Genomic DNA, 19,155 nt, shown 5'->3' with positions numbered 1-19,155 from the left:
ATAGACAAAACGTGTAAGTGTCATAACCCTTTGTTAAACACAGAGCTTATTTTCTGCGATTTTCCAAAAGTCTATGGGAAAAATGCATAGGCTTTGATCGCGGGAACCCGTGCGCCGCTAACTTCCGGGTTGGCCTACAAAATCACGTCATCCCTGAGGTACTCTATTGTGAGAGCGCCGGCGCACAATGCTATTCTGTACGAGTCCTCAGCTCATTTTCAAAATAAGAGTCCTGATCTCACTCAGCAAAAGACAATGATTTACACTTTACATTTTCCAGCTTCCTGTTACATTTGACATATCAAATATAAGCAAAAATGAAAAATAGTATATGGAAAATAAACTGTTTCTTCCAAAATCACAATACCCAAAATGTGTACATACTTTAGGGTGTCACACAAACAATTAAAATGCAGTTTAGTTTGTGAGGATGCCAAGGAATAATTGAATAAGAGTGTAAAAGTAGGCTACATAAAATAATTATTATTGTGTACCAAGCAAATTAAAATGATTCACATTTATTATTTACAAAATGGAAAAAGTAAATAAAACGTTTGTTAAGATCATGACTCAAACATTTACATTAATGGGCTTATTCAAGTCCTCTTTTATTTTTGGAGTTATTTTTCCCCATTCCACATCTTCCACATGTGTGTTTCAGTCTGTGTTGCAAGTTGGTGAATAAAGATACTTGCCAGGTTTCGTGTCACTACTCCGCTTTATTAATTTATCCAGTGTAATACCCGGATGCCGCCACACAAATGTGGCTTTTTGTTAATGACTGTCCTACTACAGGATTTAACACAGAGTAACAGCTCACTACCAGTTACAAAAGACACTGGAACAGTCCGTCACAGCCAATTCTAGTTGCATTTTTCATTAATTACTTTCTTAAATTATCCTTTGACTATGTTCTGGCTCGCCATCTAGTGAGTCAACATTTTTTTTTGGCCCAATGCCAAACTTACTTGCCAACCCCTGATGTAAAGTATAATTTAAACAATTCGCTTCTTCGCATGGATTTCCTTTGCTGTACACAACTTGGTTCGTGCGAGACTAGCCTATTCTCACCGGAGATCACACTGCGCCTGGGACGCCACTCTCCTGTGAGCGCGCGTATGACAATTAGTGGAAGCTAGAGATTACAGTTTATAAAGTGTTAAATATGGATATTTTTCTTACACAAATGCACTGCTTCGCTTCAAAAGGCCCTTATTAACCCCCTGGAGCTGTGTGGACTTCTTTTATAATAGATGAGTGCAATGTTTTGGACTTTTTTGCAATGCTAAAGAATCCAAACAGAACATCCTTACAAAACAGAAAAAAACAGTTGATGAAAATTCAAACCCCAGATGATCTGAAGAGCAGTTTCTTTTGGGGCACCACAAAAAGAGCAGCACATGTCTGTCTCTGACTTAAATCTTTTTAAAGTGGGCTTTAGCTGGGTGAAATAATAATTTGTATGAGATTTTTTTTTAAACTTGTCTTGTCTTATTTCCTGAATGACCTGTCAAGTTTCTTCTTCCCCAGCAAACACACATTTTCCAGCAGGTTCAGAGGATGAAACACTTTTTCTCTCTTTTCTTCACCGGCGGCTGGTACAGAACTGCACGGATGGCTTCATCAAACACTGTTTTAATTCCCTGCTGTGTTAAGGCAGAGCACTCCAGGTACTTCACAGCTCCTATATCCGTGGCCATTTCCAGGCCTTGATGATATGTAATTGGGGTTTCATTCTCCTTTTTCAGCCTTTCAATGGTGTCCTCGTTGCCTCTCAAATCAAGTTTAGTCCCGACAAGAATTATTGGTGTGCAGGGGCAAAAATGTCTGACCTCTGGATACCACTTTTGAAGGATGTTCTCAAATGAGAATGGCCTATCAAGAGAGAAACAGATCAAGAACACATCTGTGTTCACGTAGGAAACTGGTCGAAGCCTGTCATAATCCTCCACCCCTGCTGTGTCCCACAGTCCCAGTTTTACTGGCTTCCCATCAGCAGTCACACTGACAGAATGATTTTCAAAAACAGTGGGGATAAACGCCTCTGGAAAGACATTGTTGATGTAGCTGATGAGAAGACATGTTTTTCCCACAATTCCATCCCCAACAACCACGCACTTTATGTCCCGCATCTGTACTCACTCACTGCAGCGTACTGTCCCGTGTCCCGTTATTCCACACAATAAGTGGTGCAGTTTCTGTGAAAGCCAAAGGAAAATGTGAACTTCCTTTTGCTCTGAGTTAGTTGTTTGGCTGCATTCCAACACATTTCCTGTTATTCCGGTTAAACAAACAGCCACCACCCAAAAAATCAGATGTGAATCAGATCTCATACATTATATATTTACAACAAATATTTTTAATAGTGTTTATAATCTTCTTTAAATAATATTTACATTTAATATTTGTTTAAAAATGTAGTTTGGGTAAATCGGGAAAGATAATTACTCTTTTTAAAATATGCCAAACACAGATATGACTGCTCAACCCCATTATCATCCTGTACTCGTGTGAACACAGACACTCCTGATATCCATCCATCCATTCATCTATTCTCCATACCACAGACAGATGTGGCCCCTGATGTGTTTTAAATCAGTGCCTTTCAAGTAAGAAGCAGATCTGTGTACTTTCGGTTTCATTTTAGCAGGAAAACTGCAGCATTAAAGGGTTTGTTACAAATTTGACAGAAAAACAAATCTGTATTCTGTAAGTTATACAGAGAGCAGAAAAGTAATAAGTAACTGAAAAGAAATCTGAGACAGACACTTCTTTAGACTGAAACACATTAATATTATTTAAAATAATATAATTTTGTTGGTAATTACCTGGAGATGTTGCATAGACATGATAACGGGTTATAGTGAGGGAAATGCTTGAAGAAACCCACTGAAATGTAACCAAACAATTTGAAGAAAAAAAAAAAAAAAAAAAAAAATGACAAATTAAACACCACTCTGGGAATCTTGCACCTGGTGGCAAACAAAACATGCACAAGACACAAGTATGAGTCCAAATGCTTTATTACAACAGCATAAAAATGCAATCAAATTTCAGAGAATATCACTTCTGAGCAGGACTTGTAGTGTGTTTCTCTATTTGTTGTGGACTTTTGCAGCACATGTGTGTCAAACTGATGAAGATGTTTTCTTTATTTGCTGGTGTTTTTTCTATTTGCATGTGTTTTCTTCATTTGCAGCGCGTTGAGCTCACTCGGCCACCGTACTCCCCCCCCCTGCACTGACAGAATGTGTGGTGTAAACTGCTTGTGGTTGGTGCCAACCCAACACTTCATCACAACCTTTCAATTCAACTTGGGTCGTCAACCATTACTCCTTCCAGAACAGCCAGAAACCTTGGAGTGTTGATGGATGATTGTTTAAGCTTCACAGATCATGTTGTGACAACGGCCCGGTCCTGCAGATTTGCCTTGTACAACATCAGGAAGATTAGACCCTTCCTATCGGAGCATTCCACACAAATTCTTGTCCAAGCTCTTGTTCTATCCAGACTGGACTATTGTAATTCTCTTTTGGCTGGACTTCCAGCATGCACTGTCAAGCCTCTACAACTGATCCAGAATGCTGCAGCAAGACTGGTCTTCAATGAGCCGAAGAGAGCGCATGTCACTCCTCTCTTCGTCAGTCTGCACTGGCTGCCAGTAGCTGCTCTCATCCAATTCAAGGCTCTGATGTTTGCCTACAGAACGACCGCTGGCGCTGCACCGCCATACCTTAACTCACTATTTCAGACTAATGCACTCTCCAGAAACTTGCGTTCTGCAAGTGAACGGCGGCTTGTGGTGCCATCCCAGAGGGGCACAAAATCACTCTCACGGACCTTCTCCGGGTCTGTTCCTGGCTGGTGGAATGACCTGCCACACTCTATCCGAGCAGCTGAATCTCTAGCCATTTTCAGAAAAATGCTAAACACATATATTTTTCGTCAGCACTTGACCCAGTAATAATAGTACTTTTTATTTATCTTTCTTTTCTTCGATTTCTACTCTTTTTCCATCTATTTGTGACTTGACACAGCACTGTTGTACTCATGTTGATTTTGTTGCTTCTACTGTTCTTATTTTTGTAAGTTGCTTTGGAGAAAAGCACCTGCTAAATGACTATATGATATGCCGATTTGATACTCAATTATTATCAATGTTGAAAACAGTTGTGTTGCTTAATATTTTTTGGGAAACTGAGATACTTTTTCAGGATTCATTGATGAATAAAAGGTTAAAAAGAACAGCATTTATTCAAAATAGAAATATTTTCTAACAAAATATCACGTAATAAAAAAAAAATATTAAGCAGCACAACATTAATAAATCATCATAATATAATAATTTCTGAAGGATCATGTGACAGTGAAGACTCAGAAATGATACTGATAATTCAGTTTTGATCACAGGAATAAATTATACTTTACAATATATTATAATAGAAAACCATTATTTTAAATTGTAATAGTATTTTACAATATTACTGTTTTTTTTTCTGTATTTAATCAAATAAATGCAGGCTTGATGAGTAGAAGAGACTTCTTTCGAAAACATGAAAAGTAGTAATGTTTCCAAACTTTTGAATGGTAGTGTATATTTTTTTTTGTGTGTGTTAGAAGTAGTTCTATTTATTAAAATTGCAATATGCAGTTTGTGTGTATCATATGTATAGATATATATACAGCAAATATAAATCATATAGTTAAGCATGCAGTATTGTTTACATCTAATTCCTTTGCATAGCTACGCAATGCATGCAATCTCAAAATCAAATTTTGGCGGTTTCGTACAGCAAAGATATGGATTTAAGAAAGTGGTTTAAAGATTCATCGTTGACAAAGATCTCCACACAGAATACTTTAAAAGATATGTACATAATTTTGTCTTTTTCTTGGTGCATTAAGACACATGAACCATTCTTCTTGTTAAGCTTTTGAATGTCCCCGTTTAAGTTCTGCTAATTCACGAGCAAGTGAGAGTCAGACTCATTAAAGGGTTAGTTCACACATAAATGAAAATAATGTAATTTATTACTCACCCTCATTTCGTTTCACACCTGTAAGACCTTCATTAATCTTCAGAACACAAATTAAGATAATTTTTGTTGAAATCCGATGGCTCAGTGAGGCCTCCATAGGGAGCAATGACATTTCCTCTCTCAAGATCCATTAATGTACTAAAAACATATTTAAATCAGTTCATGTGAGTACAGTGGTTCAATATTAATATTATAAAGCGACGAGAATATTTTTGGTGCGCCAAAAAAAAAACAAAGTAACGACTTATTTAGTGATGGCCGATTTCAAAACACTGCTTCAGGAAGCTTCGGAGCATAAATGAATCAGCGTATCGAATCTGCCAAAGTCACGTGATTTCAGCACTTTGGCGGTTTGACACGCGAATCATGATTTGACACAAAAGATTCATAACGCTCCGAAGCATCCTGAAGCAGTGTTTTGAAACTTTATAAGTTATTTAGGTTTTTTTGGCGCACCAAAAGTATTCTCGTGGCTTTATAATATTAATATTGAACCACTGTACTCACATGAACTGATTTAAATATGTTTTTAGTACATTAATGGATCTTGAGAGAGGAAATGTCATTGCTGGCTATGAAGGCCTCATGGAGTCATCGGATTCCATCAAAAATATTTTAATTTGTGTTCTGAAGATGAATGAAGGTCTTACGGGTGTGAAACGAAATGAGGGTGAGTAATAAATTACATTATTTTCATTTTTGGGTGAACTATCCTTTTAAATAATTCTACATTGACACTGATGTAAGGCTGTTTATGGGATGAATGGATACTATTTGGTTACTATTAGGCTCATTCCTCTTCACTCTAGGGTGTGAAATAAATAAATATTTATTTTAGTTGCTGAATTGAACATACCTATTAAAGTTGTTTGACAACGCTAAAATCTAGCTTTACTATTTCTTCCATTTCTTTAAATGGTAGTAATAGCAGCAGTAGTCAGCCTATGCCATTATCAAATCAGCCATTGTTTTTGTTTTTTTTAATTTCAAACTTTGTTTTTTAATTGCGTTACAGCGATCACCTGTAGTTTGCTAAAAATTAAATGCACAATAATACAAAATAGAGTAAATGATGAAGAAAGCCCATAAACGTTTATTTTCGGATCAGGTAAACAGCACTTCACAATGCACATGCAAATCAAAAGTAAAACTAAAATATTTTTGTTGAAATCCTATTATTCATAAGGCGTAAAGTTACCTTGTGTCTCTGTTTTGGTGCTTGAGGACGACATGATTAAGACTTAAAGCAGATCAGTAATGGGCGAATCTCTCCACTGCGATCACTGGAAACAGGCAAAACAGTATTAATATTAACGACAATAATAATAAATTCTGCCATGTACAGTGCAATCTGTTTGTTTATGTATTACAAGAAATGCAGTGATGATGCAAGACTTTAAATAAATCAAACCGAACAAATAATACAATTATATCAGCCTATAGACAATATAGCTGATAACTGAGAGGAAACTTCCACTTCTCCCCGCCCGGTGAAATAAAGGTTAAAGCATAAAATATAAAAAAAAGACGTACAAGTGTGGTGAATCTGGCTGTGATTATTAGTTGAGGTAAAATGGCGGCCCACTGCTTTGTACGTGTCTCTGTGTGTACTTGGATTAGTGAAATGCAGAATAACAATAAACAATCCACTTTATTATACAGTGATTTCTCCCTCTAGTTTCGTCTTGCTGAGCTGCGCAGATCTGCGTCTGAAACTTTGAACGAAGTCGGGTTATGTCGCGTTCTTTAGTTTTAAACACTTTTTAAGCAGTTTTAAGCACTTCATTTATTGCCACACTATAATCTGTGAATTATCTTATCAGAAAACTGAAGACATTAAGCGTTGTCAGGCTTTTATTTGTGCTTAATGGATACAACAAAAACATCGGAGTTTTAATCACAAGATGGCTTCCACACTCCTGATGCTTCAAATCTAACGAAACAATCAGAGGAAATCTTCAAAGCTGTAGCAGGCTTCATTTGTCAATACTGTGATCCTCAGTCATATCAGACAAAGTTACTGACAATATAAATTCGCCTACACAACATATAATGACTTTAATGTGGCGTAGCTTAGTCTATATTTTCAGATGTAAAGACTAGCTGCACAAATCGAAAGTAAAACAGTAGGATAATCTGTGGTAAAGAAAGACACTTCCCTACATAGATAAAGTCAAATTATTGTCGGTATAATTATTATGATCAAAAACAATATTAAAATAAAGACAGAACGCTACCTTTTGTCTATTTTGTGGCGCTTGATAACGACATTATGCGGAGCAGCAAATATTCTGCACAGTTGTATCAAGGCGACTTCCTCAAATGCGATCACCGGAAGAAGAACATAGTCACATGACACTATCTTCTTGTATGTAGCTGCCGTATGAAACGTATGAGGAGGAGGGAACTAGAATGAAATCATCTACAGTTATTTTGATATCGCAGACTAAAATCCCGGGAGGAATAAATATTTAAGCTAATTTACGAACGTGAAGGCAAAAGTGCCGCTGCTCCGATTTTAGTTATTTTAGAAACAGGAGGAGTCTTCAATTCACAAACATCCGTTATAGCCCCCGAGGTAGCTACATATTTTATTTAACAAAAGTAAGCTCAATAAAGTAATGGCCAACACATCTCAGTTTAAACACTGGCCTATAAGCATCGCTAATTATAGAAATTAAATTATGCAAGAAAAATTCATGCCTCACAGTAAAAATGAATAGTAAAAGAACTAGGAGAAAAACATACTTTATAGGAACAACTCTATCAGTTATAGGCCTATCTATGCTCTATTCTATATATCAGCTATATGCTGTATTTTGAGAAAAACTAACTTTATCTTAATATACCAACTTTTGAGGATTAACTTGTTTATTATTTATATCAACTGACTACCAACACAAAAAAGCAAACACTCTACCGAATCCTTTGATGCGCAAAGTCCTGCAGCTTTAATGTCGATGTTACGAGCACGGACATTCTCAATACTCACAAGAGCTAAACTGTGACATTGTCTTTCTTGTGACATTGTGCTCCGGAGAAATGTCTTGATCACTTTCAATTTCGAATGACCTTTCAGCAGTTGCAACCATTACAGGCAAAGTTAAAACAACTTGAGAGCTGTTGCAACATCGGGGACACTGGGCAGGATAGAGTGGTGTCTAATAATTAACAGCTGCGCAAGATCTGCAATAGAGCCATGCTCAATCTCATGTAGGGGAGAGCGGGGTTGGTTGGCACACTTTTCACTCTCTGTCATATTTCTCAGTCATGCTATATGTGAAAATAGTCAAACCAGTATCAACTGAAAGGTTATGATCTCAACTAATCAACAGATATATTTAATGTTCTGGAATGATTCCCATTTCCTTTAAAATTCATCATTAATTCATGTTGTGCACTTGTGCCAACCAGCCCCCAGTATGGCACAGATGCTATAGTTACAAAGAATGAGGTGACAAATGTAAAAAACTTAAAAATTTAATTCAAAACAGAAAAACATTCAACAGAATTTCAGCCCATTTTCTCCACAGATTGTATTTAATTGAACTAAACAATAGTTTGTATGTGTGTGTGTATGCGTGGCACTGAAGACAAACTTCTCCAGGCCGGCTATTCCTATAAAACTCAAAACAAACCAGATCGTATATTTATTTGAACTAAACAGCAGTTTGTAGGCTACGTGTGGAGTGTGTGTGTGTGCATGTGTAGTATTAGGAGTAACAGAAATAATGCAGTCTCAAAAGAAAAAAAAGTTCTCCCCACTAAATCTATTGTAGAACTGTGATAGATAGAGATATATAAAATGTAAGGATTCCAGTTTATAGAGATAGGAATCATCTATATTTTGACAGGAAATTTACAAGTTTCTGATGAGCTATGCAATGTGGCTAACATCATGTCAGTAAAGAGGTGTGGATGGGGTTGGTTGACACAGTCTTTCCTCTCTCCGTTGTTCTTAAATATTTTCTGACCATTTTGACTTCTAAAAGAAAATTATTTCATACATAAGTTAGTTCATTATATTATATTACATTATATTCATTATGTTTTAATATGTAAAATACATAAATTAATATTTTTTTAACCAAATGGCTATGTGCCAACCAACCCCCAAATCAGTGTGCCAACCAGCCCCATCCACACCTCTTTACTGACATGATGTTAGCCACATTGCATAGCTAATCAGAAACTTGTAAATTTCCTGTCAAAATATAGATGATTCCTATCTCTATAAAGTGAAATCCTTACATTTTATATATCTCTATCTATCACAGTTCTACAGTATATTTAGTGGGGAGAACTTTTTTTTGTTTTGAGACGCTAAAATAGAAAAGTTGTCCTCATCTCAATATTTAGTGACAGATGAATGATTTCAGTAAATGGGTGTGGTCTGGTCAAGAGGGCAGTCATTTTAATGTTAGATTTTTGTGGCAGCGCCCCCTAGTGTACTGGGATTTAACTGCATGCCAACCAACCCTTGACCCAACCAGCCCCGCTCTCCCCTATTGCGGGCTTCTGTGCATTTCTGAACGATAGCAACTGCATGGCAAATTCTGATGACAAGTCGTCAGTGTACTGAACCACTAAAGTGTTTGCCATTTGAAATAGTTTGTTGTCAGAGAAGCGCAGAAGTGGACCAGGGCACAAAAACCCAAAGGGCTTTGCCACTTCATTCATCCCACAGAACCTGCGTTTAAGTTGCCCTGTACATGTGTCGATTGTTGCACAAAAAACTGACACCCTAAAGTACTCTTTGGCGTTTTGCAGACGCTGGTCTTCGCACATTTCAAAGTGTGTTTTAATGCGCCTCGCGCGCTTGAGTAAATGAAGAACCACTGCCCCATGATTCCGCCAGTGCTTCTGCTGTAGCATGTACGCTCTCAAACTAGTTTGGTGAGTGTGTCTAATGCATTCCCAAGGAGTGCTGGTCAGCATGATGTCCATGTTTTTATCTTGGAGGGCACGTGAGGCAGCGTTTACAGTCTCCAAAATTTTGCCCTGCATGACAAACTCGAACTTCTCCATTGCCTTTTTTCAAACCCATAGCTTCTGCACGCTCATCGGGTTTCTTATAAGAAAGATTTTACTGAGCGCTTGTAAAACATCCGCATAGCGAAATCGCAAAGATTCAATCGCGTCATTTCTGGATGCCCAGCGCGTTGGGCATATACGCTTCAAAGTGCGCTGGCCAGATGAATTGGAGAGATGCCCTCTAACAGTTCCCACCTCTTTATGCTCCCACTAAAGAAGACATAAAGCTTTTGTATGGTGTCATAATATCCACGCACCTCTGTCACATTCCGGCAGGCGTCGTTGAGAACAAGATTCAGGTTATGGGAAGCGCAGTGGATGTAAATTGCACTTGGCTCCCTTGCTAGAATGCGTTTCTGAACGCCAGAATATGCTCCACTCATTGCGCTGGCACCATCATATCCCTGACCTCGGCACTTGTGTATAGATATGCTTTCAGACTCTAAAAGCTTCACTATTTCATTTTCTATCCCCAAAGCACCGTGGTCATGTACTGCAAGGAGGCCCAAAAAGCTCTGGTTAATTTTGACCTCTGTTGGTGTTTCATTGTGATCCTTGGGATGGTGATGTATCTGAGCTCTTGGCTCAGCTGATCTACTTTGGAGATGTCTTGTGTTGTGTCCATTATAAGAGAGTAAAAGTCAGCATCTTTTATCTCTTTCACAATTTGGCCTTTTACTTTTTGAGCAAGCATATTAATGATTTCATTTTGAATGCGAGGACTTAAATAGTTTATCCTGCTTTTACTTTCTAGCAGCCTTTGTAATATCGGGTCATATCTCGCAAGGAGTTCTATGAGCGACAAAGAAATCCATTGTTTAATTCAGCAATTTTCTCCTGATGAAACGCTAAGTTGCAAGATGCAAGTGTGAGTGTCACATCCACAATTCTAGTGAGAACCTCAGCCCAATAACTGACCTCTTGCGCATATGCGGATGATTTGGGCATCAACAGTAAGGGTCCGTTTCCATGTATCATATCACAAGCAGACAAGTGTGATCGGGTAAGCTCATGCTATTTTATTTTCCGAGAAAGCCCCTGCTAGTCATTTATACCAACGTTTCTGAGGTTCTGGGTTCTAATCCGCCCTTATATCTTTGCTTTTTTCTCTCTCTCTCTCTCTCTCTCTCTCTCTCTAATTATAACCAAAGGTGTTCAGTAGGGATGTCCCGATCACGTTTTTTTGCCCTCGAGTCCGAGTCCGAGTCATTTGATTTTGAGTATCTACCGATACCGAGTCCCGATCCGATACTTCTATAATACATGAAAAAGAATAAAGAAGAGCGAAAAAACAGATCCAGGATCCAGGAACAGTGCTTTTCAGGTTTTTCAGGTATCTAACAGTCGTTTTCACGTACAGAAAATTGATAAAGTAATCAAATATAAAATATCACTGCATATTATCTTTACTGTATCAAATAAATAAAGATTAATCATTATTGAAGTTACAAAAACTATTCAGTCAAGAGCAGTGAGTGATTTCTTTGTTATTTGTTGTTTAACATTAAAAACAGGCAGCAGGAATATTTTTTTCCCCTTTAAGACATGCACGATCCAGTACATATACTCTTACACATGCGCTGTCTTTCTCGACTAATATACGTTCACTTAAGTCATAACTGACTATGTTTGCTAGGATACTCGACAAGACGGGCATGTTGACATAATTTTGTATGAATTTGTCCGCTGAAGCACAAGACTTGAAAGAGAACTCAGTATTTGCGCGCTGACTGAAATAAGCGTGTGCGCGCTTCGGATCAGCGCACACAAATCTTCTCACAGCGCGCGCGCGAGTTCTCTTTCGCGTCTTGTTCTTGAAGGTTTAAATCAGCAAGGCTTAAATTAGTTAGTTTAAACACAGACAGCAACGTGTGCTGTTCAGGTCTCACCTGTATCAACACCCGGGTGATGACGGCGTAAATGACTGGACATTAGAGCAGACGGCACTCGCAGTTAACAGTTTACAAAGAGTGACTGTTTTATCCATGCTTTCTGATTATCGTTGTTGTAACGTTTTGCGCATCCATCGACTGAAACATACATTATCTGAACTCTGTCTGTCGTTTTCCACGTTTCTATTTTAAACAAACCATATTAACCAATAGATGCGTCGTCATTCGTACGGTTCGATTTTTTTACTGAGAACCGTTGCACCCCTAATACTATATATCCGAGTCCTGATCGGGAGGTAACGTCCGATTCCGATCGAGTCTGAAACCACGTGATCGGGCCCGATTTCCGATCACGTGATCGGATCTGGACGTCCCTAGTGTTCAGTGATTGTACATCAAGAGCTCATGTGCACGAGCGCCAAGAGAACCGATAACAGCAGCAACGAGCACTGGCCATGATTTCAGAAACAACACATTCCAGCGGATAGATCGCCTCTTATTTAACACAGACCTACGAATTTCTTATCGAATGGAGATGTTTCTTTCTTTTAGGTACAACTATTCGCTGAGTTTAAGTTCACTTTTGAGACGTTTCAGAAAGATTATCGCAGAAAAACAACTGAAAGCGCACCCTGTTTTTATATTTATTTTTATTTTACAAAAATACACGGTTTTATTGTTATTGTGAGCGTACACAAATAAAAGTAGACCATTTGTAGTCTTGCATCAATCTGTAGGCTATCGCCAAAAATGACGGAAGGCCTGTTTTAAGTTGTTTCAGCTGTCATGAGGAAAAAATCCATCAGAACGCGCCGGCGCTTTCGTCGGCCAGAGGGATAAAAATGTAGCCAATTTAGTTTCATATGTATATTTAAATATTGAGCTGTAGCCTTATATTATTTTTTAAAATTTCACATATTATGAAAAGTGAATAGCATGACGGATGCGCAATGTCGGGAGACACATGCAGCGGGTCAGACATAAGTTTGACCACTTCATTAAGTTTTGTTTTATAGTAAGTCTTTCTTTAAAGTGAATTTCGTTTTGTAGAAACTGTATCTTAATTTCAATCAATGTTTCATCAACCAATTGCCTATATTTAATAAATAGGAAGAAAAACATGTGGAATGGATTGCGTAACAAATGAACTCATGTTTCCGCGGCCTTTGAATAAGGCTGAAGCAATAGACGTCTTTCTGTTTTAATTAAATTTATTACTTTGTCTTTATTACTTAATTAATTGATAAGATGTTTTTGGTCTAACAATATATTTTAGCTGGTCTAAATTCTAAGTTAGACACAAATTTGCGTAGGCCTATATAAGGTTCCCTTCTAGATAAGTGCGTAAAATTGCTGTTTCGGCCGCATATTTTCGATCCAAATTTGGACCCCGACAACACTCTTGAGAGGAAGGCTCTTTGTTGCCCTCTAGTGGTCACTCTCCAAATGACATGCAGCTTTATACTTCACTACAGAAGTGACCTTTGCCCAAATCAGAGTCAGTGGCTGCGTCCGAAACCGCCTACTTCTCTACTATATAGTAGGGGGAAAGCAGTAGGTGAGCGAATAAGTATGTCAGAAACCAAAGTAATCATTAATGAGTAGTCGAGGAGTTCCCGGATGATCTACTACTTCCGCCCAGATTCTGAAGTGTTCCTCGCTGGATACTTTTCTATCCCAGGAGGCCACGGGAGAGGGTACATCATAATCAAACACGGAGGAGAAAAGTGACGCAGATGCTGTCAAATGTGAGTACTGAAAATGTGCCGATTGTCTAAATAAAGACAATAAAACATTAGGTCTGTGATTTTTTTCCATTGCACAATTTTTTTGTGTGTATAACTTACAAAACAATATGCACAATTAAAAAAATAACACACATACAAATGCAATTTCATATTTATATTCAAGAATATTATTTGGTTCACTGTGCTGGAGCTTAGGAGGCTACTTTTTTAGGATATCACATCACCAGCTTTAGAAAATATGTGTTAGTTTGAGCCCGACGTGACGTGTCAGTGAAACACCTAAGCTTAATTTCCACAGGTCACGTGACAGCCACATTTCAAGCAATGTTTCAGAGCACTAGTGTGTGTCAAACTCAAGACGTGTGTCGACACTGGGTGTTGAACTACTCATCCCTATTGAAAACCAAAAACACGGTTCTTGTGTTAAAGTCACATGTGTTGAGCTACTGTAGAGTAAACCGCTGAATGTGTAAAGATGCTACACACTATAGTTGTTATTTTACTGTAAAAACACAATTTATTATGTATAGATAACAGATCTCTAGTAAACACACATTACTTAATTCTCTGAAGTGGATTTACATATTCTAAACCATATACATGTTAAAGATAAATCACTAAATGTTTATTTAACATCTGACAGGAACATCTTTAAGTATGGCTAATGAGTGATGTGTTTGTGCTGTTATTCACTGTTGTCAACACTGTTTACATTACATGAATGAAAATAATGTAAATAAACAAATCTACAATTAACTAGACATAACTTATCTGTTTTATTTTCCATTCGTACTGTTAATAAAATAAGGAACATTTGTATTGGATAAAGAGTGAGTAACACATCATCAACATGTGAATGTAGATTTGAGCACATAAATCTCAGAGGAAACTTGAATCTTGTCTGATGTTACAGGGACAGATGATCATGTGTGTTTATCCGGTGATGAAGGAATGAAGCCATCAAAGGCTTTGAGTGACGATACTACAGAAATGAATACAAAGTCTATTTAAATCTTAAGTTGTAGTTTATTTTAATTATTGTAATATAAACAGAGTTATTACAGCACTTTACTGATTCTTGATTTCTGTATGTTTGCAGATCTTTTGTGGAGCAGGACCTGTGAGGAAAGGTGACGGCGGCATTTGTCAGAAAAAAAAGAAGGAAAACCCAAAACAAAAATATGAAGTAAGATCATTTTATTACTTCTAATACAGAAATCAGTCGACACTGTGCTGTTAAAATGACTGCTTTTGTATGCTGTTCAGATGTACTTTCACTTTCGGTTCCACGTGATCGAATCACTGACACTGATAATCTCAATATAATGGATATCTGGCGCCTCCTGCTGGACACTCAGAAAACAACATCAACACACACCTGGACTTTACATTTCTTTTTATTATTTTAGCTACATTGTGTTTTCATGAAACACATAAACTAGTGAAATTCAGTCTTGTCTAGATGAAGTAAAACCTGAATCGTTTCACTCTGAATTAATAAATTCTTTCAAACAGTGTGAATGTGAGACAGACTTATTTACAGATCATGTATTTATTATTGATGTCACAATACATATTTCAAAGCAGCTTTACAGAGATCTGTGTGTCTCAGTGTCAGTCAGAAATGATTATTACAGTCTTTGTTGATTTATTTTTGCTATAATTCACTGTACATGGATCATCAGACATGTTGATCTAGTTTTGTTTTAATCTGAACTGGATTTGAGCAGTGGCCCTCCAGCAACAGGTTTGGACACCCCTCGTTTAGAGACACTTTAATGATTTACACGCTATGGATTAATGCTCTTCTGATAAAATAAATGTTGATAAGCATCCTTTCATGACACTGAAGCTCTCAGGAGCTAAAAGTGTCTAAAGCTGCAGTTACTTCTGCTTTTATGCATGTGAATGTGTGAGAGAGATGAAGTGTGAAACCCAGAGCAGAAACTGACCAGTGCTTTGGAAATGTTGCGTTTAATAATGAACAACTACATTTGAATGTGCTTATTTTAAACAGTTTTGAAGATTATACAACTATGCTCTTGAAATATGAGTGATATTCTCAACCTTTTCCCAGTGTGCCGCACTGTGGTCCAAGAGCAAGTCTCACGGGCCACATTTACATATGACGTCACCAATGAAAACCAATCAGATCTAATGTTATGGTATTAACAGATAATATTATTATTATATCACACACACACAGAAGAGACAGTGTTTTCTGACGGCACACACAGTGTTTTATTTCTGTCACACTGTAAATTCTGTTCAACAGCATCGAAACCAAACAATGACGGCGTGTTACAGGCCTGTCATGACCGTATGGGGTCAGCTGAAGCAGGAAAATGAAGAAAGAGTCTCACTACCAGAGACATGCCGAAAAAAATAAGTTTTATTTCATAATAAGGGTTTGTTGTCAGGGGCAGACAAGGCCAAAATAACAAACAGAACAATCTCTTTGTTTAACCTCTACACTTCCTAACACAAAAATAAAGAAAACAAAATACAGTTTAAACTTACCAAAAACAATGTGAAAAGATAGATATGCAAAATAAAATGCCTTAATTTGTCAAAAATATATTTACAGGTGATAATATAGAAGTCTGTAGAAAATAATAATAAAAAATACTGTACAAACTTATATTCATTTAATCCATTTTAATTTAAATTAAAAATAGTGAAACTGTAATTTTTAAGTGTGGTCAGCAGATAATGGGCAGTTTTGGCATTTGTGACAGGCGCAGGTTGAGAACCACACTAAACATCATCTGTTCTTGTGTTGTTTTGCCATAAATGAGACGATTGAATTCTGATGGATCAACATGACTCTCTCAGTGAGTCTCTCCTACAGATCCTGCTGTAGCGCCTACTAGTGACTGAACATAGAAACAACACATTATTTTATGTGATCACAGCCTGATCCTAGTCTTGATATCAACAAACTTAACTTTGATGGTTATTTCTGCATGCTCTTCTTCTGTTGAAGACTGCAGGATCTGATGTCATAAACCAGAACAACCACAGTAGCCACGCCCACCAGAGCGGAGAGAGCCAATCGGATCACAGCTTCAGTAAAGCCACAACAGCCTTCTGAGAAAAGAAATGAGCAACATAAAAATATAAATATTGTTGAGTTTGTGAAAACAAACACACAAAACAATTATAATATATAGTTACTTACGGCTGACAGTAACAGTGAATCTCTTGTATAAAGTCTGTTTGCTGCTGCTGATCTTCACTTTATAAACTCCAGAGTCTGTGATTCTGATGTTTGTGATGGTCAGAGATCCGGTCTGATGATCCAGCTTCAGTCTGTCTCTGAATCTCTCATCAGGATCATATAATGGTGGACTCTTGGCCTCTAGATCATGTTTAGCTATGAGTTTTTCTTCATCTCCAAACCTCCACACTATCAGCTCATCTCCGTGTGTTTCAGTATCAGTCTGAAGAGTGACAGATTCTCCCTCCGTCTCTGATACACTCTTCATTTCACCTTTAAAAGCATCAATAACAGCTGGAGACTCTGCATGAGACAGATTCACAGATATTAAACATTAAACACAGTTACTGGTGCTAGAATAATAACTTCAACAGTCAATTAGTTTACTTAATTCATTTTAATTTACAAAACTACAATAAACTTCAAAACATCTAATTATTCATAAATAAAAGTGTCCTCACCATAGACAGTAACTCTGAAAACCAAAGGTAAGGTCCCAGTTTTGTGGTTGATCTCTAGTGTATAAAGTCCAGAGTGTTTAGTTCTCATGTTTGTGATTGTCAGAGATCCAGTCTGATCCAGCTTCAGTCGGTCTCTGAACATCTCAGGGAGACTGGGAGACAGTGAAATGTAATTTTCCTCGATTAGAGCAATGACTGAATGTGAATCTCCAAACCTCCACCGTAACTGAATAATTCCCTGTATTTGAGTAAGATCAGGGTTTAGAGTGACTGAATCTCCCTCCATCACGGTCTTCTCTTCATCTGTTTCAGCACCAAACACTCCTGCAGAACAAACACAAACAGTTTCTCAGAGATTAAACTCATATAACACTGCTGCTCATGTTACTGAACAGAGTTCAACAGAAATCAATCTTGACTTATAAACACAATTTGACTTATTACAAGGCCCCTATTTATGCTCATTTATGGGTTCATAATTTTGATTATGGGGTCTGCAAAATTGGGTTTTCACCCTCTGTCTGAACGCTCTATTTTTATTATTTTTTACAGAACTAATACAGTACAGCATGTAAAACTGTGTAATTCCCCAACAAATGTTAAGATTGGGAGGTAATACATAATCACACTCTCAAAGTTACACAATATAACACCAAAACAGTAATCCCTCAGGAGACACAATTACAGAACTGGTCTCTGTCAAAAATAACTTGCACCAATAAGAACCAAAATGTCACTCTGAATATCCACATTTCTTAAGTGCACTGAATAATATGCTATGAACAAATATCAAATGCTGTGGGTCAGCACCGGGTGTGGCACACATGTCCTGAAAACAAGTGAAGCCGAATCGTTTCAATCGCCCCCTGGTGGCTGCCTGTCATAAAGCCCACCATCTCCATGTAAACCAATGGGACAATCAAGTTACACTTCAAATACATTTTTCAGGAGTGTATCACAACCTTTGGAACATGAAAACAAAATAATTTTGGTAAATTGCTGTATTTTTTTCTGAACATGTTTGTGTGTACTGTACGTACATCAGGGGAGGTGCTGTTTAAAGCAGGGACGGGCTAGAGAGCCACTGCCCTGCATAGTTTACTCCCAACCCTGATGAATCTAGTAATCCTGAAGGAATTGATCAGCTGGTTCAGGTGTGTTTGATCAGGGCTGGAGCTGAACTCTGCAGGACAGTGAGTTTGTCCATCCCTGGTCTAAAGTGACATACTGGCAACATATAATCAGTCAGTTTACCCACTAGGCATTTACCATAGCCCTGTAAACATTAATTTGAATTAATTATTGGACTTCATTTTGCACTGTGAGGGTAATTTGCAGACAGTCCCTCAAGCAGCCTAAGCAAATATCAAACCCAGCACTAACTTTATCTCGCTCTATGTATTTATTTAGTCCCTTCCCTGAACCTCTGAAGTGGGTTTGAATTTGTTAGTTCAGCTGTGACAGAGTCTTGAACATTTCAGCTCGCTACAAAAGAAGTAAAATATGATTGTTTGTTTGAAATGCACAGTGCGAAAGCTAAGCAAATGTTATGTCTGAATTTTTGGTCAAAAGATCATTTAAAGTAGTGATTATCTGTGTTCATTTCCCTTCCTGTCCATCATCTTTATCTGAACTGCTTTATCTGTTTGTTAGTATTTAATTTATTCTTAAACAGCTTCAATTCAGCCAGAGAGCACCTACGATTGAATAAAAGTGCAGGAGACAAGTGATTAAACATATGTGAGGACAGTATGTACAAAT

General features: G+C 37.5%; 3 protein-coding genes across 11 annotated transcripts in view; 1 reads left to right on the top strand and 2 right to left on the bottom strand.

The window, feature by feature from the left end:
- LOC125260280 (E3 ubiquitin/ISG15 ligase TRIM25-like) overlaps positions 1–19,155 on the top strand; it is a 673,153-nt gene that overhangs the window by 627,177 nt on the left and 26,821 nt on the right. The gene's annotated exons all lie outside the window — the stretch shown is intronic.
- Positions 700–7,415, bottom strand: LOC125260328 (ras-related C3 botulinum toxin substrate 1-like). Of its 8 annotated transcripts, none has more exons than XM_048178653.1 (5): positions 7,277–7,415; positions 6,238–6,322; positions 2,829–2,889; positions 2,449–2,707; positions 700–2,198 (listed from the first exon to the last, which is right to left on the bottom strand). In XM_048178653.1, the coding sequence occupies exon 5, from the start codon at positions 2,130–2,132 to the stop codon at positions 1,554–1,556; it is 579 nt and encodes a 192-aa protein (XP_048034610.1). In that variant the 5' UTR covers positions 2,133–2,198; positions 2,449–2,707; positions 2,829–2,889; positions 6,238–6,322; positions 7,277–7,415; the 3' UTR covers positions 700–1,553. The 8 variants fall into 8 exon arrangements, 7 of the variants coding, with proteins under 7 accessions (XP_048034610.1, XP_048034615.1, XP_048034608.1 ...); XM_048178658.1 differs by lacking the exon at positions 2,449–2,707 and having other exon boundaries at positions 700–1,875; positions 2,143–2,198; XR_007183001.1 differs by lacking the exon at positions 2,449–2,707 and having other exon boundaries at positions 1,915–2,044; positions 2,143–2,198.
- On the bottom strand, positions 16,109–17,566 carry LOC125260327. Its single transcript, XM_048178650.1, has 3 exons — positions 17,395–17,566; positions 16,895–17,236; positions 16,109–16,803 (listed from the first exon to the last, which is right to left on the bottom strand). The coding sequence occupies exons 1-3, from the start codon at positions 17,534–17,536 to the stop codon at positions 16,670–16,672; spliced, it is 618 nt and encodes a 205-aa protein (XP_048034607.1). The 5' UTR covers positions 17,537–17,566; the 3' UTR covers positions 16,109–16,669.

Source organism: Megalobrama amblycephala, linkage group LG24, assembly GCF_018812025.1.
Source record: "Megalobrama amblycephala isolate DHTTF-2021 linkage group LG24, ASM1881202v1, whole genome shotgun sequence".
Taxonomy (NCBI): domain Eukaryota; kingdom Metazoa; phylum Chordata; class Actinopteri; order Cypriniformes; family Xenocyprididae; genus Megalobrama; species Megalobrama amblycephala.
The sequence above is the reverse complement of the archived record's forward strand: the minus strand, read 5'-3'. Positions and strand labels throughout refer to the sequence as shown.

Coding starts and splice junctions, on each gene's coding strand:
- LOC125260327 (XM_048178650.1), bottom strand. CDS start 17,536: ATGTTCAGAGACCGACTGAAGCTGGATCAGACTGGATCTCTGACAATC. Junction 17,237..17,394: donor TTTCAGAGTTACTGTCTATG/GTGAGGACACTT, acceptor TGTCTCATGCAG/AGTCTCCAGCTGTTATTGAT. Junction 16,804..16,894: donor ATTCACTGTTACTGTCAGCC/GTAAGTAACTAT, acceptor TTCTTTTCTCAG/AAGGCTGTTGTGGCTTTACT.
- LOC125260328 (XM_048178653.1), bottom strand. CDS start 2,132: ATGCGGGACATAAAGTGCGTGGTTGTTGGGGATGGAATTGTGGGAAAA.